The 26,779-nt window shown below is 41.9% G+C and overlaps 1 protein-coding gene across 3 annotated transcripts in view; it reads left to right on the top strand.

Moving 5' to 3' along the window:
- The window catches only part of MICAL3 (microtubule associated monooxygenase, calponin and LIM domain containing 3), a 160,498-nt gene that overhangs the window by 30,221 nt on the left and 103,498 nt on the right, over positions 1–26,779 (top strand). For all 3 annotated transcript variants that reach the window (XM_036400849.1, XM_036400847.1, XM_036400848.1), the window contains exon 2: positions 23,619–23,994. In XM_036400849.1, coding sequence (XP_036256742.1) covers positions 23,731–23,994 — 264 coding nt within the window. In that variant the 5' untranslated portion in view covers positions 23,619–23,730. The remainder of the gene's footprint in view (positions 1–23,618; positions 23,995–26,779) is intronic.

Below are 26,779 nucleotides of genomic sequence, written 5' to 3'. Positions count from 1 at the left end.
GGTGTAAGTTATCTTTAGGTCCTTGAGCAGCAGTAGTGAAACAAATCTTTGTGCTATGTTCTTTTTCTCCCTTCAGAGTCTTTTCAGGACCGAGCCATTCCTGTCTGCTTGTTGCTGATCAAACAGTTTTGTTCTCAGTGTCTAAATGGCTTCAGAAATTAGACTTGAAAGGCTTGTGTGTTTCTCTCATTTTGTTTTGTTCTGTCAAGGTTGGGAGCACATCAGCTGTGGAGAGGAGGAACTCCAGGTTTGTAGCACAGCAGCTTTGGAAGGAGCAGGTCCATGTGTGAACACTGCTTGGAGAGGCCTCTTTTTAACCAGAATGGTTAAAAAGGTGCTGGTGCAACATGATTCATCCTAAGAGCTTTAATAGAGCAGAATGAAGGTAATTGTAGCTTCCTCCCTTAGTAACACCCAAGGCTGACCATCTCTGTGCCTCTGAGGTGCATCAGCACGAGAGGAAGCTTTTGTGGCAACCTCTGGGAACCCTGTTGTGGATGCAGGTCCTGTTGAGCTTGGTACTCCCGAGGAAGAGAATGGCTTTCCCAAATGCCTTTGCAGAGCTCAGCATGTGGCCAGATATTGTGGCAAAAACCTGAGCAGGAGAGCAGCACAATGCACACTCTCTGACACTTGTGTGCTCTTCAGTGTTATGCTGGCAGAACCTTCTGTATTTTGGGGCTGTGGTTTTGTTTTAATTAGTTGTTCTTAGTGTTTCTCCCTGTGCCATCCTCAGAAAACAGTGTACCCCCCAGTGCTTGAAGAGAGAATTCAGAAATACTGCCATGGAAAAACTACTTAAAGGCCAATGAAAGCAGTTGCCCCTAATGGACTGAGAATATTCTAATATTAGACTTAACACAAGTATTAAGCTGACAAGGTGTTGAAGCAGCACCTTTCTAGTCATATTCTCAGTGTAGTGAAGCCTGTCAGAGGTTCTGCATGTACCAGACTGGGGTTTTGGTATGAACCTGAGCTGGGACAGTTGTCAAGAGTCTGAAGAGAGGAGTGTTTTGCAGCTCATGTGGCTGTGGATTCTTGATAAATAGCTGGTTGGCAGGCTCTATTGCTGTAGCAAGGGTGGAGGCTATCAGCTCTGTAGTGTTGCCTGTTCCTTTGCATTTCAGGGTGGTAACTGGATCTGAAAGAAGTTGGGGTTTTTTGTGATCTTTTTAGTTATTGGGGGTTTTTTTTGTTCTGTTGTGGGGGGGTTTTGTTTCTATTTGGCAGGTGATCTGCAGTATGATGGCAACAAGTCTTGTCTTTTCCAAGGCTTGCTCAACCCTAGGAGCCAGAATTGTTCTGCCTGATGCTAAACTCATTTCTCCCGCCCCTAATTGTTCAATCCTCACTTTACAAGCTATTTGAAGAGCAGAGTTTGACCATGTAAGTAATCCCAAGAGGGTGAAGATAAAATCTTAAGTGAAGTTGTCAATCAGCAAAGGGATTAAAGAATGTATTCTAAAATGTGCTGGGGTAATAGAAAATTCTGAATTTTCAAGAGGAGGAAAGGCATGTCAAGACGAAGAGAGTAATTTCTAGAGGCTTAAAGATGACTGTAAAAGCATGTTTACTAGCTCTTCTGCTTTTCTGGGGAATAAAAGATGCCACAGTTAAAGTTCTGTGTCAAGAATTCCCCATGTTCAGGGGTTACAGGCTGACTTGGCAAAGCCCAGACTCGACATGGGAAGCGCTTCAGTTTGGGGTCATCTGTTCAAACACAGCTTGGTCACCAGTGGAAGAAAGCTGTTGCCACAGGAGGTTTTTTAATGAAGTGAGCTGGCATTCTGTCAGGCTTTTAGGGCACAGCTTTCTGAAAAACAACCATAAATGGTACTTGCAAATAAACTTGGAGTCAAAGAAAGAAACAGGTGTCAATGTTAATGTAAAGAAATGAAGTTGGGATACAGGGAGTAACAGGCATTGAGCACACTGAGCACTGTGCTTGTGCAGCTGATAAATGGATTGTTTATCCATTCCTTCATGAACTTCAAAAAAAAAAAAAAAAACAAAAACCAAAAACCAGTCAGTAAAGTGGTGAGAAACTTCTAACTACATCATCTACATTTTCACTGTCCAGATAAAAATAGAAACCTGTGTAAGCCAGGCCCCAGCAAATCTGTGCTTTCATGGTCAGAAATAGGCAGTCCTTGAGTTCCTTTTGACTCTGTCTCCTTTTTTTTTTTGTGTGTAGGAAATTACTACTTTTTTGGTTTTTTCAGAGTCCTGTCTAGCTCTTGTGTATATTGTTCATCAGAGGTCTGTTCTGCTGTGGTGAAATTGAGTCTCACTTTCCTTTACTGGAGTCCACAGCCAAGTGCTTAATTCCTGGGCAAAACTCAAGATTTCCTCTATTGTCCTCTTGGAAGCTTTACATGGAACATCCCTGCCCTTCCACCTACCCTTGGTGGGAAGGATGAGATGGTACCAGGCTTTTTTCCACCTCTGTAGCCATTGCTTGGGATTTAAAGTGATGGTTTGCCTGAGCAGCTGAGGAAATTGTCTTAGTGTGGTGTAGCATTTGTAAACAGCTTTTGCACTGCAATTTTCTTGTTGTCTTTTCCAGCCCTCTTGTGTCTTTTTCCACCTTCCCCCACATGCATGGTCTAAGCCAAGCTCCTCACTGCTATTCATGCAAACCTAGTTATTCCTTAGGGAAGAAACAACAAATGAAAGTAACTGACCCTGAAGCTTCTTGCTGAGCGTAGCAATGCTAAAAGCTGTTCTGCCTGGAGATGTGAACTTAAAATAGCTCTCAAACAAAACTGCTTTTTTGTCTTCTCCCTTTTTAGCCCCATCTTGCCACATTGTGGTCAGAAATGCTTTTAAAAAAAGTTTGACAGTTATGGATATTTTCTTTGACTGAAATCAGTGTACACTCTGACATGAAATCATCTGCTTTAGGGAGAGAAGAGAAACCAGCTGCCACATCACCAGGGTTCTGTCTGCCCACCACTCTGTGTTTGTGTGATGGGGACACAGAAGTGAGAGTATTCAGTTTTTGCTGAAGTGTCTGCATGTGCTCTCAGAATTTCAGCTCAGTCTCATGCCTCACTGCTATTCCAGCTGCCCACTGTTGTAGCTGATTTACCCTTGCCCTTCAAAACACAGATGGGATTCCTGCTTTCCACCTGCACCTCCTTCCCTGGCTGCCAAGGAGAGCACAGTTTAATGGAGGAGCTGAACTCTGCGTGTCCTGCTGGATGGGAGGTGGTGATGTAAGTGTGCATAATTGAAATGCATCCATTTCCCTGGAGTGCAGAATGGAGAGGCAGTTCAGCCAGCAGGATGTGTGCTCTTGTTCTAGGGGAACACTGAAGTAAGGCAGCAAAAATGCAGGAGCAGCTTGCTTTGCTGCACCACCTAAGTGACAGCAGCCTCAGCTGAGGATTTGGGAATTACTTGGAAGTGGCCTAATTTTGTGTTGCCGTCAAATAATCCTCCTCTGAGGGTTTTGTGGAGTCTCGTGTAGCTCTCCTTTAAAATGGTGGCGAGCTGGCAAAAAAGTGGAGTTAAAAAAGGTGGAGATGAAAGACTTGAGACTGAACACAAACTGAATGGCACTAATTGAGATTAATTGTTGCTTTATCTCATCCAGCAGTTTTTCAATAATCTTTCATCTTGCTGCTCTGAAGAGTAAATAGCTTTTATAGGAAGGACAGTATGTGCTTTTGTGGCTGTAGGATTGTTTCCAACTAAACTTGTTCCTCTCAAAGGTCTCCCTTCTGGACCTTTGGGAGCACTTGTTACCTGTATAACTCAGATTTAATGATGCCACATGAAAATCCCTGCTGATTTCAAAAAGTAAGATCTAACCTGGGTTGTCTAGTTGAGTCATAACCTTTTAGAGATTCTGGACAAATATGTATTTTGGTTCTGGAAAGAAAGATGAAAAACCATTGTAGAAATGGTATTGTTTAAGCTGTGGTTGCTTTCTGCCTGCCTAGGCAAGGCCTAATTAACTGCTTTCTTGCAAACATATAATAATTGTGATATCTTTAGCTCTGTGGTACAACTTCACCCCATGAAAGACAGAACTTCACAGCTGGCATACATTCTCCTGAACAAAACATAGTCCACAAGAGTAGGCATCCTCTGGAGCTCTGTTCTTTGTGCAGCTTGCTACCTGAAGATGTTAAGTCAGACAGGTTTTCAAGCTGAATTAAAGTAATTTATGGAAATTACGTTTCTGACCATATTTTTGATTCAGAGCCGTATTGGTAGCTTACAATTTTTTCTTTCATTGAGAGAAACCCTAGTGTAAATAAGGTATGAAAGCTTGTGAAGTGTTGCTCTGAATTCTTAGATAATTGGATGATCACACCTAAAATAGAGCAGGTGTCAGAGACTAAAGGTTGATCTTTTCCAAGTTACAATACACCCAACGTATTTTTTACCACTACAGACGGGCTCTAATTATGTCTTGTTTGTGTACTTGCCTCTTTTTTCCCCCGTGCTTATCTCTGCCTCTCCATCTGAAATCTGTGCAAGGAAACATGCCAGTCAGTTGGCACAGATATTGGACATGCCCTGTGTCAGAATTCCAGAAGAAGGAGGATCAGGATTGCCTTCTGTCTTGTTCTGTAGCTGTGTGCAAGAGGGCTTGAGGGGGAATGTCTTGGCACACTTGGGAAGTCTCAGGTGCTGACCTGTGACCTCAGTGGGACAAATACATTTGTCAGGCACCCCACCAAGAGCTCTGAGGACACTCCTGGAGAGTGGGAAGAATATTGCACTTGAAATGCTCTGTCCTTAAGCATCAAACTTTATGGTAATTTACATCCCACGAGCTTAATACCCTTGCACAAAAATAAATCTGTGGATATTTGTATAATTTTCCTGCAAAAATTATAGGAAACATAATCTAGACAGCTAAGGCTTATTCCTCCTGTTATTTTTTAAGTAGTCTAATTTTAAATTACTTGAACAACAGACTTCCACAACTTCCCTTGAGTGTGCCAAGTTGATAATAGAGCAAACATTGAGCTGGACTCTGTTCCACAATAGCCCTGATGTGGGTATGAGCTTTTCTGTACTGCTTTGTCAGAGTTTCTGATGGCAGCCCTTTGGACTGCTCTAACTGATGTTTCTCCAGAATTTTTTTGAAAGCTAGTTACCTGTAGCCCTAAAAAGTGCAATTAAGGTCCTGGAGCAAAATTCTGCTTAGTGTACAGCTACTATGAGTGCAAGAAAAAGGCAGAGATAAATCTACAGGTTTTAAAAACTGAAGTTAAATATGGGGATGTTAAAAGAGCAATTGGAGCCTTTCTTAAAGGAGTAAGCAAGATGACATATGTCTGCATTTTTAAAGAGCTATGTCCTTAAAGCATGCAGAAGATGTAATGGGTAGGTCCAGACAAATAATTTTTATTCTTTCTTTGGCTGTTAAGCAGACTGGCTTCTTGGCTTTGCTCATGCAATTTCTAGTTAAACTTAGTGGTAATGCAACTTAAGAAGTCAAACAAAAACAAAAAGAACTTGTTTTCCCAGACATGTCATACTGAGGTGATTTGAAACTGCATTTTTTTTAAATACTGACGTAAATCTTTTCTTCTGCCAAGACCTTGCTGATTTTTAATTTTTTTTCAACTTTCACTGACTTTGAAAACTAAGGGAGGTTTTTATATTTCTTACAGCCTCTGCCCTAAGTTATAAAGATATGGATACATTCATGATTTGCATGAAACAGCTGTAGATCCCACAGTTGCCTAAGGGATGGATCTCATCTCACCACAAACCTTGTGTTTGTTTTCCTCTACCATTTCTCCTGTGATAGTTGTGCCGTGTGAGGAGTCAGGTCAAATCTCTGACCTGACTGAAGAGGCTGCTCGTGTTTGGTTAGGCAGGGGAGCTTCCAGCATGGTCTTCAGTTGAAAAATACAACTTTCCAAGCATTCCCAAAATCAGGGGGAAGGGAAACACATACCTTTCAGTGGTAGCATGAAATAGATGTCCCAGATAAGTAGATTTAAGCAAAGCATGGACCCATATGTATGGAGATCTGGGTGCATCTGCTGTTACAGCCCCAGTTATGCATTAACAGGAAGGTTGTGTGGCTACATTTCCGACCACAAAGTGCTGTTCCTTTCTGCATTATCATCAAGTACTTAATAATACCAGCTGATAGGACTTAATAAACCCAGTGAAACCACAGGACTGGAAGAGAAAGTTGTAAAATTCAGGAACTGGTTTTGATGAACAAGCTTGTTGTCTCTGGCCTTTCTCAAGGTGGAAATGTCGTCTTCTTTGGACATAGGTACTGAATTTTCTCTTGGTCATTTTTGACTGAGATTGCATTGAAAGTTCTCATTTTTAAGAAACGTACACTTCAGTGACAGGAATACATTTTGAAATTCAGAATGGAAACATATCAATTCAAAAATAAAAGCTAAGCAGACTGTATTCCTTGTTCTGTACTTGCAGTACTATAAATGTAGGAAAAGTCTAACGCTTGATTCTTCTGAGATGTATTTACAGAGTTGAGCATAGCTGACTTGCTGGCGATGGATAACAGCTTTCCTTTGGAATCTCCAGTGCCATTCCAGTGCAATTATTGGTGACTGAAATAGTCTGAGAAGAGTGTCCTTAAACTTTTGGAAGATTTCTCTGTCCCTATGCTAAAAACTATTCCCTGCACTGTTCTTGGCAACGTGCAATGGAGAGGTGGTACTGCAGGGAATAGCTCTTCTTTCTAGAAAGGTTTCCTCTCCATGGAAGGATCTAAAAACACAGGGAGAAAAAAAAGAAAACCACTAAACTGTGGCCAGGTCACTGAAGAAAAAACTTCCTATAAAATCTGGAATAGTTGATATTGAAACTGCATATGTGCATATTTCTCTCTTTAAATGAAAACAAGCTTGTTTTAAAAATAGAATCCCTGACTTTCCTTTTTATGTGAGGGGAAGGATGAGTGTGTATGTATGAAATGCAGAAGAAACTGAGTGAATACTTCTGTAGTCACTAGTTGACTTCTGTAGGCTAAAGACTCCATTCAAGTTTTGGCTGCAAGTTGTTTGCTGGATATTTTCCAAGTTTCAGCATAGATTCCTAAGTTTTCAAGCAAGTCTGCACCCTGACAGGGTGTGGTAAGGTGGTAGCTGAATTTAGCCTTGGACCCCTACCTGGGCTGCCCTCCGGAGGAGGGAGACACAGGGAGACAGTCCCTGTCCTGTGCACTGAGGACACCAGAAAAGTTCTCACATTTTCAGTGCTTGTGGTATCCATGTCTAGACTAAGCCTTTTCTAAATCTAGAAGTTTTTTCCCTGGAAAAGGCTTAGTGCCACTTTCCCTGTTTGCCAGAGGATTTGACTCAAGGTAGTTGTTTTCTAAATAAGCACACACAAATTATTGCTTGTTTTCTTTTACCAAAAGTTCTTTGTAGTATTGACCTTTGACTGGAGAACTTCAGTGTTCCAGTGGGACTTACTGAAATGTTCTGTGTGGAACAGTGTAAAGAAGTATGTTCTGTATCACTCACCATGTTACCTCCAGGAACCATTGCTCAGGACTTGTTTGCCCACAGGATCAGGCTTGGTATTTCTGTGGCTGGTGATTGGTTTCAGGCCAGCTGCTGAAAGCAGCCCCACTCAATCTTTCCTAGGTTTGCCCCTAGAAGTGCTGAGGTGATTAACTTCACTTTTAGACTGCTGGCGGGAAGGCACTTGCAGCTTTGCCCTGGTAATCTCCTCAAATCCTGTCTCCAGACCCTCCTATTAGGGGATGAGCAAAGAAGGACCCTGGCTGTAGGAGGGCTGACCTGCTGGAGAATCTCCAGTCCCACATGTGTGTTTGTAGTAGATTCCCACCAAAAAAGGCTTTTTAAAAATCTGCTCTTTGTAGGGTCAACCTGCTCTGCTGGTTTCTTAACCTGTCTTTCCCCCATGAATGACCTTTTCTTTCCTAGAAAAAAATCACTTTTTTACCTGAGTATTTCTAAGTAGCCTCCATGACCTGAGACTAGAAACAGCTTCTCATCCCTGAGGTGAACTTTATTTTCTGTTCTTTATATGTCAAAATTAAAATGGCAACCCTGCAAGAGCTAAAAGCCCCTTGATTACACCAAAATGAATTGGGGTCTTTGGATTCTACAAACAGCTACTGTTTTAAATCATATTGACACATTGCAAGTCATCTAAAAAGTAGTTTTGTAAAGGCAGAGGTAGATAATTTAAAATTGAAGTGATACATTTTTGATTCTTCTCTGTACATCATTATCTTTCCTCACAGCCTTGTAACACCCCCAGTGCAGGATAAGAGAGTAATCTTTGGCTTTGAACTATCTATTTAAAACCTTGTGGTTCACTTGCCAGCTGCATAGCTGTTCCTTGTTGCCCCATTGCCAGGAATTGCACTCTGCCCTTGGAAAACATAGCATGGATTTTTTGATCCTAATTTTTTTGTTGTTAGGTGTGAATATCCTTTTTGGTATCATTAGGTACCTCTTCCATCTTGCAGCTTGTAAGAAAATCACATGTTCTGGGTCAACATCTGGACCAAGATGACACTGAATCACTTCTTGAGGGTCTCTTAAATGTTGTTTTTGATTTTGGCAGCTTGTCTACTGCAAATTCAGCTGTTACTGAACTTGACCAGTAAGAACTGTTTCCAAGGAGAGAAGAGGCAGTTTAGTTAAACCCTTGCCTTGCACTAGGTGTTGCCTTTGTTTAGGGAGTAGAATGTAAAATGGGATTCAGAGCTCCAATAGTATCTGCTAGAGAAGCTTCTTGTGTTGTCTTCACGGGTTAAGCTTTCTTTTGTTTAATGTTCCATTAGGGCTGGGAATAAACAATTGAGTTTGTTTCAGAGTAAGGAGGAAATCTGAGGACATGAGTTTCATGGATATAGGGGAAAAAGTGACTTGCTGTTTTTGGCACCCTTGACTTTACCTTTTAGGGTGATGTGTGCTGGGACTTGAGTATCTATCCTCTCTTGTATTGCCTGGTTACATAAAAATTAATCTGCCTGGAGGTTAAATATGCAGGTCTGTCTGTTGCAAGAGATATTATGTTAGGCTTAAAGCATCCCTTGTGACTCCATCCTTGGAGATACTCAAAACCCGACTGGGCACAGTCCTGAATAACCTGTTTTAGCTGACTCTGCTTTGAGCAGTGGGATCAACCTAGGCAATCTCCAGAGGTCTTTTCCAATCTTAATTATTCTGTGGTTCTGTGACTCACAATTTCTTAGTTTGACCTACTCCTTAAGCAAGAGTTTTAAACAATATGGATTGATGTACTTCCCTAATCAACAGCCAGATCAAGTTTCTTAACCAAGAAGAGAAAAGGAAACATGGATGCCTTTCCCCAGAAATGATCTGTCTTTTTCTGCAGCCAAATACTGATCTGATGAAAGCTAATGTTGTGGCAGGCCTCCAGCTTAATCCTGTCTGGGTCACCTTAGTACTGACTCCAGTTGTTGAGTGTAGCCCAGTTGGGACAGCCTAGTTTTTCCCTGCATGCACAGGGCTGTTTTTCCAGGAATGGGTTGTAACTGCTCGTGTTCAGTGAAGGAAGCCAGGAGAGCAGTGTGCTGGAAGCTTCTCTGTGCTCCACTCTGTAGAAAAGACTGCTGTGAGAATGAGCCAGCCAGCCTGGTCATTCCAGTTACAGAGAGCGGAAGCTGCTCTTGTTCACTTCAGGTGGGCATCTGTGTGTCTGTGGACATCACACCCAACACTTGTCAGGCTGACCTGAGGTGGGATTGAAATCAGTGTGGGCACAGTTTGTGTGTGAGGTTCAGTTCTAAGTGAAAGTCAAGCTCACCTTTAGCAATGGATTGGGATTGTTTGCAGGTGTTTTGCATCCTCACCTGCCTTGCTGCAGGTTGCTTTGCAGTGTTGTCAGCTTCTCCCACACATTCCCTGGGTGGCTTTAAATTCTTCCAGGGAAAACACCCTTTAGTAGCATGGTACCTGTTTTTTGTTGGCCATTTTCATTAGATGTTACCTTGCTCTGAATTTGCTTACATAAGCTTGTGTTAATGTGGCATGTGGTGTAAGTAATAAATAGCCCTGTGCTAGAAGTGAACTGCCTTGTCCTCTGCAGTGGAGGAATGTGGAGTGTAATGCTTAGGTCTGGACCCACAGGGTCAGTAAGTGCTGGGTGAGTCCATGGACAGGGGGTGTGGGTACCACAGATGTTTTCTCCAGCATGTCCTGTGAGTTACTGGGATGCCACAATGTTGAATAACCTTGGGGTTACTCCCCACAGTCTAGAGTGAGATGAGCTCTAGACCTTGTGTGCAATAGCCTGGCAGGCTGTTTTCTCCAAAACCAGCTAGTGTGAAGAGCACAGGGGCACGTGGAAGCACTGGAACAGGTAGGAGTCCAAGCTGCAGAAGGGAGCACCTCTTGTGTCCAGTGAACAATGCTGTATTATGCTTGTCAAGGGCAGAGTTTCACATTTCATTACAGCTGGATACTGTAAACTTGCTGCTTTGTTCTGTTTCTCTAAGATATTACTGCATCTCAATCTATGGCTGTTTATAAATGTGCCAGCAACCTTGGACTGAAGTCAGACATGTCTAAATACTGATCTTTCTGTTAAACTTGAGACCCTGCTGATCTGCTTAATGGCTGTATTACTGTCAGATCTAAGGAGTTAGCCAGGGGACTAATGAAAGTGAAGTTACTGCTCCATAGCATATGTGGAAAAGGGAAAACCAAGCTCATTCAAGATCGGAGTAGAGCAATGCTGAATCAACCACACTCTTGGAGTATTTTAGATATTTCTAAGAGCAATTCAAAGACACAAAATAATTTTTCTTCTTTTGGGATAAGGGACTCCTGGGCAATGTATAATATATGCTTGAAGCACTTAGAGCAGTACTTATCTCTTAAATTCTCTTATGTAATTTGGTGAAGTGATTATACCTGCATAGCTTGTAGTCACTTACGTTCCTTTATTAGCTGTGAGGGCACAGATATGGCATAAATTGCCTGAAGTATTGCTTTGCATAGCATAGCTTTGCCATTGAGGGAAAACAACATTCAAATTTCATTTTCCAAAGTAAACAACGTGCAGGAGCATATCAGCAGCTTTTAGTAAGCTGTTGTAGCAAAACCAGAGTTTTCTTGAGATTGTATGAACAGCCTTTCCAAACAACACTGTTTCTGGCAGCTCTATGCACACAGGCAAAATTCTGGAAGTCTCTTGCCACCTTCAACTTTCAAGGCTGTAATTCTTTAAAACAGAGGAAGAAGCAAAATTCCATCCATACTGTCAAGGAAACACGACTTTCAAATGGCAGGGTCACCTCCCTCTCACTTCTTCCACCCCACACACTCTGTCAGAGGACAGAGGGTTACAGAAATGGCTACAGTATCAGCTGCTTTCACAGAAATTCAGCTTCATGCAGCTAAAGGCCTTGAACCAGATAATTTTGCACAGCCTTCAATGAACTTTCAATAAAGCTGTTTTGCTTTGCATACATGTTTGCAGTCATGGTAAGGGGTAATAAACTGAGTAATTGCCTTGGGCTTTTCTTGTTGGACAGTGCTCTAGAACCCCACTACCCTGATTTCAAATACTGCGTTGCAGGACAAAAGCCAACACATTTTTCTGCCCTTCCTGGAGGTGTTCTACCTTATTTTTTTATATTGCAGTAAGTAGGTCAGGAAGTAGAGGAGACTGGAAGGGTCGATCACAGGTGCTGATCACAGCCTGTGGGAATCTTCCACATGAAGCTCCACCAGTCTTCTGGCTCATGGCATTGATATTACATCTGAAAAGACTGCTGTATCCAAATATCATATTTGTCTCTTTCACAGAAAGACCAAATTGTGTTTAGAAGGGGGAGAAACTAGTCTGGGGAGGAAGGATTCCTGTCTTAAAGGATCAGGGCTGTATTTCTCTGCCTGTGAGACCAACTCTACCTTTACATTGGCATTCTGTAGAAAGAACTAGAACTTACAGGATACACATGAAATTAAATTCAATAGTGTGAGGCAATCTGATGGCCTTTGACTTGGAAATAACCAAGAAAGGAGAAAGAGTGATTCCTGTGATCAATGAGTACATTAAAATGTATGTTAGTTGCGGATTGTAGAGGTGGAAGAGGCTAAAGCAATCCCAGAATGGGCAGGAGAGGGAAAAGAAAGCTTATCTTAGTCCATGAGAGCTTGATTTGACCTTAGCATAATGAAGGCCAAGGGGAGATGTGGCATTGTCTATAAATATATGTGGGAAGGGAGGCAAAGCTAATGCATAGGTCAGCATCATCACAGGAACAGAGAGGTATAAACTTGGCCTGGAAATTAAAAGAAAGCTATTGATCATAAAAACAACTGGCTCAGGAAGAAATGTCTGAGTTGATAACAGGGATGAGACATAAAGCATTAATAATCTCACTGGGCACAGTGTGATAAGGGTAGGAAATTGCCCATTTTTATCAACATTAGATCCTTTTGTTCTTCAAATGAGCATTTCCCTGTTATTCCCTATAGTTACAGAACATATTGCAGAAGTTACCACAAAATGTGCGTGCCCAGACAGTGGTGTCAGCCAGGGAAGGGAAATGAACTTTCATGATGGCAATGCCCTTAACAACTTCAGCTTTTGTTCAGCCAGGCAGATGGCCACTGCAGGGCTCTTCCAACTGCAATAGTCTGTTCTGTCCTAGAAAATAAACAGGAGTGCTACAGAAATGAAAGGTTAAAAGCAAACATTGCTTATTACTTGTGGTCACTCCCAAGTATTTCAAGAACCGAATACTGAAGTGTTTTCTGGTTTGCCCTAGGAAATGAGAAGTTTTCTACAGTTAGCCAGATCTTTTGGGTCCATGGAAAAAACACATGATAATTTCTGGGGTGTATGCATGGGAAATGACAGGGGAGTGGAGAGTAGACATGGATTTTACTGGTAGTTCCCAGTGTAATGAGAAACAAACCCTTTACATTTCTCAGTCCTTAAATTGGAGGAAACTAATCTTTCTCAACAGCAGTATTTGTTTCTGTTAGCATAAACTAATAGTAAATATATAGATATTAAATTGTTTACTGCCAGTGAACAACTAGAGAGAGGGTAGTTTTCAGGTCTCAAAGACCCCAGGTTGTTCTGTACAGTTAATGCTCTCCAGGAGCACTGTATGAATTTCCAGAAAAGCAGCTACTTTTGTACTGTGGTGCTGCCACCAGTCTTGGTCATTCCCAGTTTACTGAGCTCTGTTCTGCTACCAGTCTGTTCTGGCTGACTGAACCTGAAAGCAGGAGTTGAATGAAGTTGAACAAAATATTTCTTAATTTCAGTATTTTTCTCTTCAGATACAGCAGCAGCAGCCTGTTGGTATTGTCACTGAAAAAGTCACAAGTGACCTGCAGTCTCTGTGCTCCTTCTTGCTGCATTAAAAGCATTTTGGAAAAGGGTCATTCTGGCTAGTGTTCAAATACAGGATGTTATGGAATAAGAGATTATGGAAATTACACAGTTTGAGTCCAAGGTCCAGAACTGAATCATCTGCCAGTGGAAATACTGAACTGCCCTACAGGAGAGATCCTGTGAGCAGCACAGGAGCAAAGCAGTGCCTCAGTCCTGTCAAACCATGTCAGTCATTGTTCCACAGGGCAGTCTGTGAGCATGGGGGGCTCTGCCTGTTAACAAAGTGCACACAGGTGTGTTGCACAAAAAGTGCTCATAGTTCCCTGGGGGAGGGCTCTCAGACCCGCATTAAGCAAAGGAAATGCCCGTGCCCCCTCACAGGGCTGCTTTCTCTGCCAGATAGCCTCAGTGGAACCTTCCAGGTATCTGCCTCAGACCCTCAGATATCCCTGCAGAGGAATGGCCTTTATCCAAAGGAGGATGGAATTAAAAAGGCTAGGACAGAGCAGTCTTTGAGGATAAAAGGCAAAGAGAGATGTGTCCTTGCTACTGGGAATAAATTCTGCCAAGGCACCTTTACGCTTAGGTTGGATTTAATCTCTGACTAATTCGTACCAAGTCTTTTCATGCCCCCACCAGTGCAGCTGTACTTGAGGAGATTGGTAATGTCTGTCTCTGGAAGTGATGACTGCCTTCTTCTTCCAGGAGGCTGCCAGAGCCTCAGGGAGAGGAGAGTAAATCACAGAACCACCTCCAGCTCCTTCCTCTAACTGATTTCCTAACAGATTTTCATTCGCTCCAGGCACTGAGCTTGGCATGGGCTTTGCTGAGAGAGGCATCCTGCAGGTTCCAGGGCTGCAGGGAAGTTGCTATCTGGGCAATTGAAACTGCTCAGTGTTTACTGAGAGTCAAATGTCCAGCCAAGTGGGGAAGGTGCTGCCAGGTTACTATTTATAACCCATGTACAATATGTGCAATTGGTATTATCTGATATCCGGAGCTGAACGGAAAGTTGGATGATTTGGGTTTTGGTTTTGCCATTCTCTGCCTACAGTTTGGATTACTTTTCAAGATTCTGGGCTATTTTGTAGCATGAGAAAATGCAAAGTCTTTATTCTGTCTGTTTGACAAGACTGAGCCAAAATGTTGAACTGGTTATTTGCTTACAATACATTCCTGTCTCCTGGTAAATCTTTCCTTGTACCTCTGAGGAATATGAATGATGGGGAAGCATTAGACACAGCAGATGGTGCAACAGAGACAAACTTTCATTAAGCTGCTAAATTTCATCAGTTGTCATTTGATGGTCTCACAGTTGGTTAGTTACTAAGGACTGGATTTTGCTTTGCTTTTTAAAATTATCATCCTTACTCAGGGTTGTGGAACATGCTAGAGTGCAAAGCGTTGGTCTCTTATCTTGGAAAGAGGAAAGATTTATGTGAGTAAATTTATTGAGAGTTAATACTAAACTAAGTTTAACATACTGTCAAGAACCCCAAAATGTAAGCATAGCAAGAGTATTTTGAGGAAAGGATGGGATAAAGACTTTCTTTCCCTCTGAAATTAAAGTTGTGTCTACAGGAATGCAGCTTGGGAGAGGTTACAGAGGAAGTTTGTGGCTTGTGTGGAATAGACCTCCACCAAATTATCTAATTTATGAAATAAAAGTTATAGGATGAATGTGTGGGTGTGTTTTCTTCCTGTGACAAATTGGGATTTAACATTGTGTCGATTGAACATGGTCAGTATCTCTCTGGTTATCTAGAAGCCCCATGCCTTTAGAGTCTAATCAATAAGTTTTACTGTAAAAATGAGGTGTAACTCCATAGTGAATCTGATCAAAAAGATAAGCCATGATGGAAAGCAGTCTCCTGGTTTGTTTCAAATCCTGCTTGGTGCCCTGTTGAGACTCTGCTCAGTCAGTAATGCTCTTGCTGAGGTGTGTAGTTCTCCACCTCTGCAAAACAAATTGAAATTGCTTAATTGTACATTATTGTCTAATCTAGTGAGTGATGTGGGAGGACAGCACATGGCTGTGAAGCCTGTGGGGTGTTAGAAACAGCCTGATCCAACCTAGATTGAGTTTGTTGTCGTTGCCATTTCTGATTTTAGGTGTATAGACAGACTGCAGAGCACATATTTTTGTGCATAGCTTGGAAGCAGAAAGGAAGGCTGGGGTAGTGGTTTGAGTTACAGGAGCAGGGTACACCCATGAGTGGTTATAAACACACTGTGGGGTTTTCTTTGGCAACAGTGAAAGCTTGAGGGTGTCAGCCTGCCCTGGGGGACCTTAGGCCTTATTGGCCATGCATGGGCTGGGGACAGGGGCAGATTGGAGCATCCAATAGCTGGGATGCAGAGTGACCTCATCTGCAGCTGAATCTTGATATGCTGTTCCTGGTTGGACTTTACTTGTTAAGGGAAAGGAGGTGGCAGTTCTGGAGGTCTGGGTTTAAGGTCTGATTTTTCAGGTGTTTTTTTTTTTGATTCTGCATGTATCTTTAACGTGGTAATTACACAGGCTAAGGTTGCACCCCTGGGTTATAGCATGATCCCAGCCTTTCCTGAACTTGTCCTACAATAAAGCTTGGGATTTGTTTTTCTTTTTCTTTTAAAGTTCAGCCATCTCTAAATGGTGGTTTGTGGGTTGGAGAAATCTTTACAGCTCTTTTATTCAAATGTCTATTTACATTAGATTTCTTGGCTCCCAAAAGAGTCTTGCAAGATGTCTAGAGGGAAGAAGATTCCAAGATTTTAAACTTCCTCTGCTTTCTGTAATCACTCTTCTTGCACAGAAAATGGTTATACACCCACTAAATAATCTGTAATCTGTTTGAACTGCTCCGTGCAGGGGATTCGTGATGCCATACCTAGCTGCCTGTGTAAAAATGGTGAAATTAGGAATCTTCTAATCCTGTTTTCTAGCTCCCTTGTCATCCACCACTTCCTTTCAGGAAGTGCCTGCCTCTTTTCCACACCCATTACAGCTGAGAGTTGGAAGCAGCACAAATAAAACTTGCTTTCCCATGTTCATTTTTTACTGTCTGTAACTGGAATATTTTGTGAGAGTCTGGATTTACCAAACCACAGAGGGGTGAGCCCTGGACTTGAAAGTCTAGGGATCTATCTGCTGTGACTAAAATAAATGCTGGCACAAATGGCCAGTCTTTGAGCTTGCTTCTGAGGTGCCAAATATTTCTCTTAATGACTGCTGCAAATGAAGGGGGCTTTGGTAAACTCAGCCTCCTTTGGATCTCTAGGTGATCAGTAATCTTTGACCTATATAAGGGGGAATTAGAGAATCAATGAAGTTGGAAAAGACTCTGAGATCACCAAGTCCAACCTACGCCCCCACACCACCGTGGCACTCAGTGCCACCTCCAGCCTTTCCTTAAACACCTCCAGGGACAGTGATTCCACCAGCTCCCTGGGTAGCTGTTCCAGTGCCTGACCACCCTTTCTTTGAATAAATTCCTCCTCATGTCCAGTCTGAACCTCCCTGGCACAGCTCAAGACTCTTCCTGTGCTCTCACTTCTTCCCTGGGAGAAGAGGCTGACCCCCCCCCCCCCCCCCCACCTGGCTACACCCTCTTTTCAGGAGGATAAGGGCACTCCTGAGCTCCCTCTTCTCCAGGCTGGACAACCCCAGCTCCCTCAAGTCCCCCTCATGGGATTTGTGCTTCAGACCCTTCCCTGGCTAATTAGGTAATGAGAGGGAGAACTGAAGCACATGAGGTGGAGGCAAGTGCAGATACAGAGAAAGCAAGCACATACTACAGAGGGTGCTGGACCTTTTCATTCTGGTCTCAACCATTTTACATGCCCAATAAAGATTGGTAATTTTTATCCTCTTGTCAGCTGCAGATCCTATGGTTCTATCTGTTTCTTTGTTTCTGTTATCTTTTCTCCTCTGTGATCACTTCAGTGATCAATGCAGTCTGTTTTGGTGTTAGGTTCTAACACCAAAATTTCACTTGCACTTATGTAAGCTTTCACTCACATAAATTTTTGCAAATGTGTTCATGTGAGTTTCATTAGACAATTTCTTTAATGAGATTACTATTTTTTTTTTCAAAATACAAATAGAGGCTCTATTTGTTTTTTCCCTGTGCCACGGAATGGTTTGGGGTGATCAGTGCTCCAGCAGAATCTGGAGACCTCAGTGGACTTGGCTCTCTGGGCTGCAGAGGCTGTTAAAGTGTGTTTGTGGCCTCCACTCTTTGTTCTGCTCAGAATTTCTACTTGGGGCAGAACAGTGCTCTTGTTCTCTACTGCTCAGTAAAGCTTTTCTCAAAGCTGCTGTTTCTGCTCTTTCTTGTGGCATGCACAGCATTTTAGCTTGGAAAAATGAATGGGTCTATGTCCTGTATGGTGTCAAAAGCTGATATACCTTGCTGTGCTAAGGCAACAAATTTATTTTATCCCCATTTGAAGTCATAGAAATAAAGTTATATGAAAATGCCGTTCTGGTAATTTTAGGAGTCTTCTTTTGTTTTGTTTTTTTTTTTAAATAGGCACTTTCCAAGGGTTATTACATAGTATTTGCAGAGCTCTGGGGAAATCCAGCTTGTAAAACTGGGCGGGAACTAACTTTAGGATGCATTTCTGTGTTGAAATGTAACATCAGGAACAGCTTCAAAGCACTTCAGATGAAGGCATTCAACTGTGTTGCTCTGTTAGATCGTGGTGTGAGAATGACACCTATCCAGGTGTCCTACTGTTATTCCCTTATCATCCTTTGAGGAAACAGCTACCTCTTCCTTGGTATAATTTCCTTTTTTCTTTTTCTTCCAAAGAAAAGCATTCATCTGTTTCTTGGTCTCTTTCTTTGTTAGTGTTCATTTAGTGTGGGGAGTGCTATGATCAAAGAGTTGTGTATGACAGCAGCAACAAAGTATGTTTTTTGAGTTCTCACAGAGAAAAGGTTGTTATTTGTAGGTCAAATGCTTTCAGTATTTGTGTTGTGGCATTGAAGAAGTGGTTAGTAATAAGCAACGTACACATTTTTCCTTCTCTACTGTAGTGTGAATTTGGGAACCAAAATATTTTCTATAACTGCTTCTCTGTTTGTATGTTTCCATGTTCTTGTGTATAATTAGCATTTCTTCTCAAGTGAGTACTGGGGTGAGTTTTTCTTGACATGAGCATTCTATGAACTGTTTATGTATGTGCTTTATGTATGTGCAAATACCAGAACCGGTTCTGGTATTTGCAGTCAAGTTCGTACTTGGTTTCTCTTTCTCCCACTTTTGGCTTAGCTTGGAAGAGAGAGTAGCAGAAAGAGATGTGGAGACCCACAAGACTGTCTCCCATGTGGTGGGCAGAAGTGACCAGATCAGGTTTCATGGTATATTAAAACACAGTTTTTTGACAGCTTATTTACTTGAGTCTTGAATGTTATGAACAGGAACAGATCTAAATCCCATTTTAAGACGTGCTGTGGACAGGACTGACGTGCCCCTTTCCATCTGGTGTAAAAGGGAAGCTGCAAACAATGGCAACCACGCCTTTGTCCTCCTGCTTTCCCATTCTTGGTCTGCATTACATGGAACTGAAATAGTTGCCAGTTTTGGCTGTAGTTTTTCTTGTCCTCTTGTCCTCTTTTTGCCATCTGTTCCACAGTCTTACCACTGCCCTAAAGCTGCACTTTTTGGTATTGTAATCACTTGGAAAGTCATGAACATATTGTAGAAAATCCATTTTTTCAGTTTTAGCCTGAAAAGAATGTAAATCTTAGAAATTAAAACAGAGCTTTTTCATTTGTTGGAATAAAGATTTTTTTTTGTGTTTGGCTTCCTAAAGAGGGGAGGCTTATGGGATTGAGCCATTTGTTCATCTGCTTTTCAGTTCATCCTTAATAACTTTTGAACAATTTCATCCAGATTCAATGAGGAAAAAGTCTCAAAGGTAATTGGTTTCCTACAAGAAAACTGGATGCTGGGTGGAGGAGAGAGACAAAAATAGGTGTCCCCACTGTCTGTAGCATGAGCTTAACTGTAATCTGTGCTTAGGCTTTTGCTAGCCAAGTTGCAAGTGTGTCCTGGCTGCCTGGGTACTGCAGTAATCTCGGAGTTTGCAGAGCTTGTTACTGAGCCTTGCTTAGGCACAAGCTACAGAAGGAGCCATGAAAGGGAGGTAAGGGCATAGGGAATGTTGCTGGAGAGTAGTTTTATGATCATGGACCAGTTTGCTGTCAAATTCCATATGGTATTACTGCTGCTTCTTGATGCCTGACTTCTCAGAGGATTGTCTGTCAAGGGTGCATCTGTGGTGTTGGCCTGGCTGTGAAACAACTCAAATGTAACAAAGCACTTAAATAGTGCTCAGAGAAACTCAGCATTCTGAAGTGCAGCTGGGCAATTACTTTGGCAAATGTTTTATTCACTCCTGATTTAGGGTGGAGAGAACAAGCTGTGAATGTAGATGGAATTAACTCAATAATTTCTGATGGGGAAAAAAAAGATGGCTGGAAAATACATTCCTGTAGTATTTTATTTTTTCCCAGGCTCAAGTCATTGCTTGAATGAACACTTTGAACAAAATTAGGATGGAAATGTAGAGGGGGTGGTGACTTGTATAATGGGGATTTATTTGCCTGAAATATATAAGCCCTGCATTTGCAACACTTGCTGCAGAACTTCAATTTGTACAACCAAATTCATGATGTGTAGAATTTGCAAAATCTCCTCTTATCTCTTGCCTTTGGCAGAAGTAGGGCACTGGGCTTTCTTTCTCGTGTATGCATTTGATGAAATATTCATATTCCTGCATCTGTGGTGACTGTGGGAAGGAACCACCACCTGGAATTATTCACTGCCTGCATCTCTGTGTTTTCCATTGATTTCTTTTGTCCTGGGCGAGCACTGGAGATCCTGAGGGTACTTGGAGCCATGAGTCAGTGACAACCTCCTGCTATTATTGTAAATAGCAACGTGAACGCTGTTCTTGCATGCGTTTTTCCACGGGCTTTGTCTTTCACTCGCCCAGCTCCCAAGCCAAGGAATTCACAGAGCATCTGAGTCAGCAATCAGCTGCCTCGAGACAAAACATGCAGGATACTGCAGACTTGCAGAACAGCCAGCAAGGCACACCAGTACCCTGGAAACCTAGCAAATAATTCTTGCCTGCCCTTGCTTTCCTCCTGTAATTTCCATGTTCTCTGACGTGTTGCTCTTGGGTTCCAAGGGCTCAGGGTGTTTACATCAGGAATGCAGAGTTCTAGGGAGTGACCTAATGTGGTGACTGAAGCCTCGGTGTTTCACCCTTGGGCATAACTGATTTCCCAGGCTGTGTGAAGCGGGATTTGGGCAGAGCTGCCGTGCTAAGGTACCCCTTGGAATGTGCTGGCTCAAATGACCTGTTTGTTCCAGGTTTGGCTGCTGGCTTGGCAAACCTCAGACACACACAGCAGTAAGTTCCTAGAGTGAAAGGATATTATGCTTAATATCCACGTGTTTTGTGGGGTCAGTGGTCAGAGCCAGGAACAACACACACCCCAATGTCCATGTGGCAAAAGAACAAGTTTATTGTATGAAGCCCTGTTTATAAAAGGGGTTTTGAAAAACCCAGTTATTGGTGTGTTCCTTGACACCACCCAGCTCCTGGACCTGTGAGATGTCTGCAGCTTAGGATGGAACAGAATTGGTTGAGAATCCTTTCTTTCAAGCCAGGGACCAGCTGGTTTTCTTATTTATAGCCAAATTAATTGCCCAGTACAAGCCAGCTTGTACTGTGATATAATGTGACAAAAGGAAGTTGGGTTTTAGCTTTGGGGTCTTTAAGCATTGCAAAACCAATACTGCTTCACTTCCTTGGTGAAAAGCTATGGGAGAAGCAAGTCTAAGAAATGATCCCTATGCTGTCCTTACATCTGGATATATCAGAAGTGGAATGTGGACTAACAGACCTGAATTGTGAATCCACTTAATTTAGGTCATGTAACTTGTATTGCTTTTTCTGTAGAAGTCTCAGTCATCCAAAGCACTGGTGTAAAGTGGGTGTTTGCGTGGTGGAGGGGGGATGCCAGAAGTGGGGGGAACATAAGAGTATTCAGCTTGGAATGCTGTGCTGATTAATGAGGCATATGACTTTAGGCTGTAGGTATTTTATTGTGTCTGTATGACACAGAGACACTGAAATGACTCCTTCAGCGTTAGAGGTGTTTTGTTGGAGTCCATTATAATATTCTTCTTGAGAACAAAAGAGGAGGCACAGGACTTCAGTACCTGGTTGGGCCAGAAGAGAGGTGGAGAGGGACTTTTAACAAGGACATGAATGATAGGACAAGGGGGAATGGCTTCAAACTGTTATAGGGCAGGTTTAGGTTGCATATTGAGAAGCTCTTTGCTGTGAGGGCACCGAGACACTGGCACAGGTTGCCCAGAGAAGCTGTGGATGCCCCATCCCTGGAAGTGCTCAAGAAAAATTAGATGGAGCTTTGAGCAACCTGGTCTAGTGGGAGGTGTCCCTGCCTATGGCAGGGATGTTGGAACTTTGTGACCTTTAAGGTCTCCCTTCCAAACCAAACCATTTCGGGGTTCTGTGACTTGGCCTCTGTAGCAGTGCAGTGGTTTCCTTGGGGTGCAAGGCTGGAGCAGGTTTCCAGCTTCACAACAGTGAAATTATGATGGAAAACAAGCAGTTCCAATTTGCTTAGTGAGCAGCACTGATATGGACATGGGCATCACTATCAGCAGTTAGAAAAACAGCTTTATTGGTACTGGGTCCTCCAGGGTGGTTGTCCTAATAAAGTTAGAATTGCATTCTGCACTGTAACCGACTGTTGTACTTTGACATCTGAAGGAACTTTTATTTTTCAAAACTACCAGTTTGTGGCTGTATGTAAACATTTCCAGGACTCCTTTGCTGTTTCTAAACATAAACAATAAATACCATGTTAGGCTGAAAAGCAGGAGTGCCCAAATAAACTACTGGAGAGCTGTCATATGGGAGGGGAAGAGACATGAGCTGTAATGTTTGGCTTGGCTTCCTGTCTGCTGGAAGCAGGAAAAGAGCTGGTGAGAATCTAAAAAGTTGTATCCAAGTCCACATATTTCCCTTTTTGCCTCAATACCCTTTGCAAAAAAAAAAAAAAACAACACCAAAAAACCAAAAAAACAAAGGGCAAAAACCACCTTGGAAGTGCTTTCACTTGCATAGTTTGTGCCTGTGTTCCCATACTGCCTTCATATCTGAAGGCAAACAGAACTATTCTTTCTCAGCAAGAAGGGTAATTTAGAATATACTTAGAGTTATCTATAAAAGAAAGAAAAGGGTTTATTCTATATAAATGAGAGAGGAAGAGCAGATACCTGTGCTTTAAACGTGATCCAAACAATGCTGCAGGTCTCCAGCCTGCTTCTGAGGCATCCCAGAAATGAGCAGCAGAGCTCATGACAGCAGCTCTGCCCCAGCAGATTAAAGGAGACTCCAGCTACCGCCTAAAATTTTGTACGGACCTGAATATCAAAAGAAGCTGAAAAACACAAAATAGGGGAATTACTGTGGGATCATAGAAGGCTCATGCACCAGCCATGTTTCACTCTTACACTGCTCATTTATGGACAGAATTATGTGTGTAGGCTTTAGGTAAGGGAAATGTTTATACTGCTTTATGCAATGCAGACGCTTCGTTTTTACAGCCTTGACTAATTTTTCCAAGAAATTGATTGCTATTAGCAGGTTTAACTTATTTTTAAGATCCCAGTAAGCATCACTGTGCAAAAACCAGTCTTGGCAAGGACTCTATATCAGCTTCTGCTATGCCATCCTCTTATCTCTATTTATCACAACCAAAGACGTGTGTCTTTTTAGAATGAAGGCATAAAAGCTTATTTTACTGATGGAGTATGGACTCTTGAAGTGTTTTGTGGCAGTAGTGTTTTTAACACCAGCCCATAACTGTTGTTGTGGTGTTACACAGTAACTGCAACATGGTAGGATTTGCCTGTTCTGTTTTACAACCTCTGCCCTCTTCCAGACACGGTGTAACATCTGCCTGTTTACTGGGAACTTCCCTGCTCTTCATTCAGAATGAGTTTTGACAAAACTTCTAAAACTTCCAAGGCACTGGCTCAGGTTAAAGTATTTTGTCATTTAACAGAGATGTGAGATGTGCCGCTGTTTGCAGTGAGGCTCAGTGAACTCTGGAAGCCTCCTCTTCAGTCAGCCTGAGTAGAAATCCTTGGGATATCTATCACCTGAGAACTGACTGGGAACCTGGGCTCTCAGTTCAGCGGGTTTAGACAAAATTTTGGAATGAAAAAGAGTAACTGAACTTGCTCTTTCTTCTTTTTGTTTTATAGGTTAATAATGCTTGTAAGGCAGCGGTGAAAGTGGCTCAGCAGAACAACATCAGGAAATCTGGCAGACTGGAAGAGCACAGCTGCCCCCCTGGGCAGCTGCCACGTGTGAAGCATGGAGGAAAGTAAAAACGAGAAGGTGAACCAGGCTCATGTTCTCTTCGACAGATTTGTCCAGGCTTCCACCTGCAAGGGGACTCTCAAGGCTTTCCAGGAGCTCTGTGACTACCTGGAGCTAAAGCCCAAGGACTATCGTTCCTTCTATCACAAACTCAAGTCCAAGCTCAATTACTGGAAAGCCAAAGCCTTGTGGGCCAAATTGGATAAAAGAGGCAGCCACAAGGACTACAAGAAGGGGAAAGCATGCGCCAACACCAAGGTAAGAGGTTCAGTCACCATGGGCCAGGCAGCTATTACCCAATCCCTCTGGAATACACAGTAAAAAGGTGTGGATGTAGGAAAATATTGCCTGGTGTGAGCCAGGGAAGTATCAGGAATGTTCTCACAATTTTAGCGTTTGATCAGCAATCAGAAATTCCTTTTGTGGAATTTCTGTCACCAGATGTGACTGCCCCCCCAAATGTATTTTATTCAGGAGGAGCAGCCAGCAAGTTCTTACAATGTAAGTTTTTTGTGGCATCAGTCCTATAGATAGATGCCTTGGAAAATCTTAATTGGTAAACCTTTAATCTTGGTTGACTCGTTTTTGCATTTTGACAGTAACAGGAATGCTGTTGGAGTCTAGGATCCAAAATATGCATGTTTGGAAATTTCCAGTTGTAATTTGAAAATTCTCATGACTCTCTCAAGAAAACTGAACTTTTTTGCCAATTTGGCAAAACAGACTGTTTCCCATTATTTAGAAAGTGATCAATTTTATTCTAAGTTCAAAGAAAAAAATATGCTGTGGAAACTCATACCAATTCTTTTTAAAAGGTTGGTATGTGTGGTATTTACTGCAGGAATTCCTGCTTTTACACACACACACACACACACACACACAGCATTTTACTATTTTTTAAACCTGAATTACTTTGAGCTGGTATTTATGTATTGCTCCCCTTGGACAGTGCAGTTTGAAAGCAGTTCTTTATATAATTTATTGAAATGTGAATAGAATAGGTTGGTTTTATAAATAATCAAGCACTCTTTTTTTTTCCAAAATAGACAAATAGTGCAGAATAGGATAAAATTAGAACAGGTTTCTGTCCTCTTTCATTGAGGACAATAGGTGCTGCTCTTTCTCTTGAATAGGCACCTTTTGAGAGAAGTGCTTTAATTGGTAGAGTTAATGACTAATTCCTCAGTATGGAATTGAGGGAGAAATATATCTTGTTTAGAGAATGTCATTTCAGATCTGTGAACTTATATTTTCCCCCGACTGGATACTAGAAAGTTACATTCTTTTCTTAATTGTTTATCTTTTTTCACTTTCCAGTGGCCATTTTCATAAGGATGGAGTTGTTTACAATGAAATACGGTAGTAACGCTTGGTAAACTCTGAAAATCAAACAATTGGGCACTGTTGGTAGTCACAGTGGGCAGCAGCTTCAACACCCCAAAAATCCAACCATTGTTAAAGTTTACATTTTTCAGGCAACATAAGATAATAAAGGAAGGGTTTACCAGAAGATGAACGTAATAGGTTTCGTGTATGGTTAGGAGTAAATCTTCCAAGATCATCATGGAGAAAAATTCTAAATTTTCTGTAAAACTGATCACTTTGTGCATTCATTAGATTGAGGAATTGCTCTTACTTTGAATGAAACATAGTGGGTTGAGCTGAACTAGGGTGTTTAAGTCTGTGAAATGAAGATAGGTGGTTTATGCTTTTAGGACAAAGAGATGGAAGGAGCAAGATGTAGATGTTTTTAACTTCTTTGAATAATAGACTCTAAGAGTGATTTCTGCATCCAGGCTCTGACTGTATTTGTTAACACTGTGGAAAAGGTTGGTTCAATAATTGAGATGAAACATTAAAGATGAGATTTTATAGGCATATAAGTGGGTAGTGCTTGATTGTGAGAGCTACAAAAACCAGATGTGAGTGGAGGGTGACATCCAGCTATGAAAGGCATCCAGAAAATTGAGTGTGACATTTCTATCCACGGGAAGTGGTGAGCTGAGTTTAGAAGGACATTAGAGCTCCATTTGGTGTTATTGAGCTTGAATTAACAACTAGGCAGCCACAAGGAAATGTCAGAAAGGTAGAGATTTTAGCTTGGCCAAGAAGTAGCCAACTCTTGAGGTTTTGTGACTTGACAGCTCTGACAAAGCTGATTGAACCAGTGTCTCTGATGAGGTGATGCAAAGACAATTTATAGAGGAAGATTGCACGAGATCATGGGTGAAGCCCCCTGGGAAGTTGGCAGTGAGAGGAATGAGAGAAATGGAGTCCTTGAGATAGTGTTCTGAAAGAATAACTGGAGATCCAGAGGAGTACCGAGGCTCAAAAGTCATCAGAAAAGGGTGTGCTTTGAGTAAATACATGTAAGCAAGGGTCTTTAAAACCTCTCTTCAAGTACAGTTATAAAGTGGATAAAAGGAGTAAAGCATCCTGGGAGTGATGTTTGACTGAAGAAGTTGCTAGGGATTTTGTATCCTCCAAAAGCTTAACCTATTTCATACACCAAAGCCAAGTTAAAGAGAGTGAGAATGGAATTGGAGAGCTGGGATCAAGAGAGTGATTGTAAAAGTAGCATGTGGTTGGGTGGTGGTGACATAAACAGAGAGGCTCATGAGGTCATGTGGGACTGTCCCTCTTTGAATGATGAGACAAAAACCTCAGAACTTGCTGGTGTTGGTGTGAAGGACCACTGTGATGGGACTGGGCAATGACTGCAGTGAACATATTTTTTAAATCAAATTTCATCATGTATTCCTCTTATCTTTTCATATATGTTTCTATTAATTTCTTGTTTCCTATCAAAATAGTATCTGCCATTAAATGTTTAAATTACTTTACTCCTAAGAGGTAATCATAACTGTTTAAAGCAGAGGCCTTTTGAAAACTGAGTCATGTGTGATTTGTTGTTTCCTAACTCACTTGGCTTTATATTCCTAATGTTTAATGTAATTTGCAAACTGCTGATTAAAAGGTACAGAGATTTAAGTGGCCATGTGGAGATGATAGAATTTAAAATAAAGATTAGGGTTTTATCCAT

The sequence above is a fragment of the Molothrus ater genome, chromosome 5 (genome assembly GCF_012460135.2).
Source record: "Molothrus ater isolate BHLD 08-10-18 breed brown headed cowbird chromosome 5, BPBGC_Mater_1.1, whole genome shotgun sequence".
Taxonomy (NCBI): domain Eukaryota; kingdom Metazoa; phylum Chordata; class Aves; order Passeriformes; family Icteridae; genus Molothrus; species Molothrus ater.
This window is presented reverse-complemented; position numbering and strand designations above follow the sequence as displayed.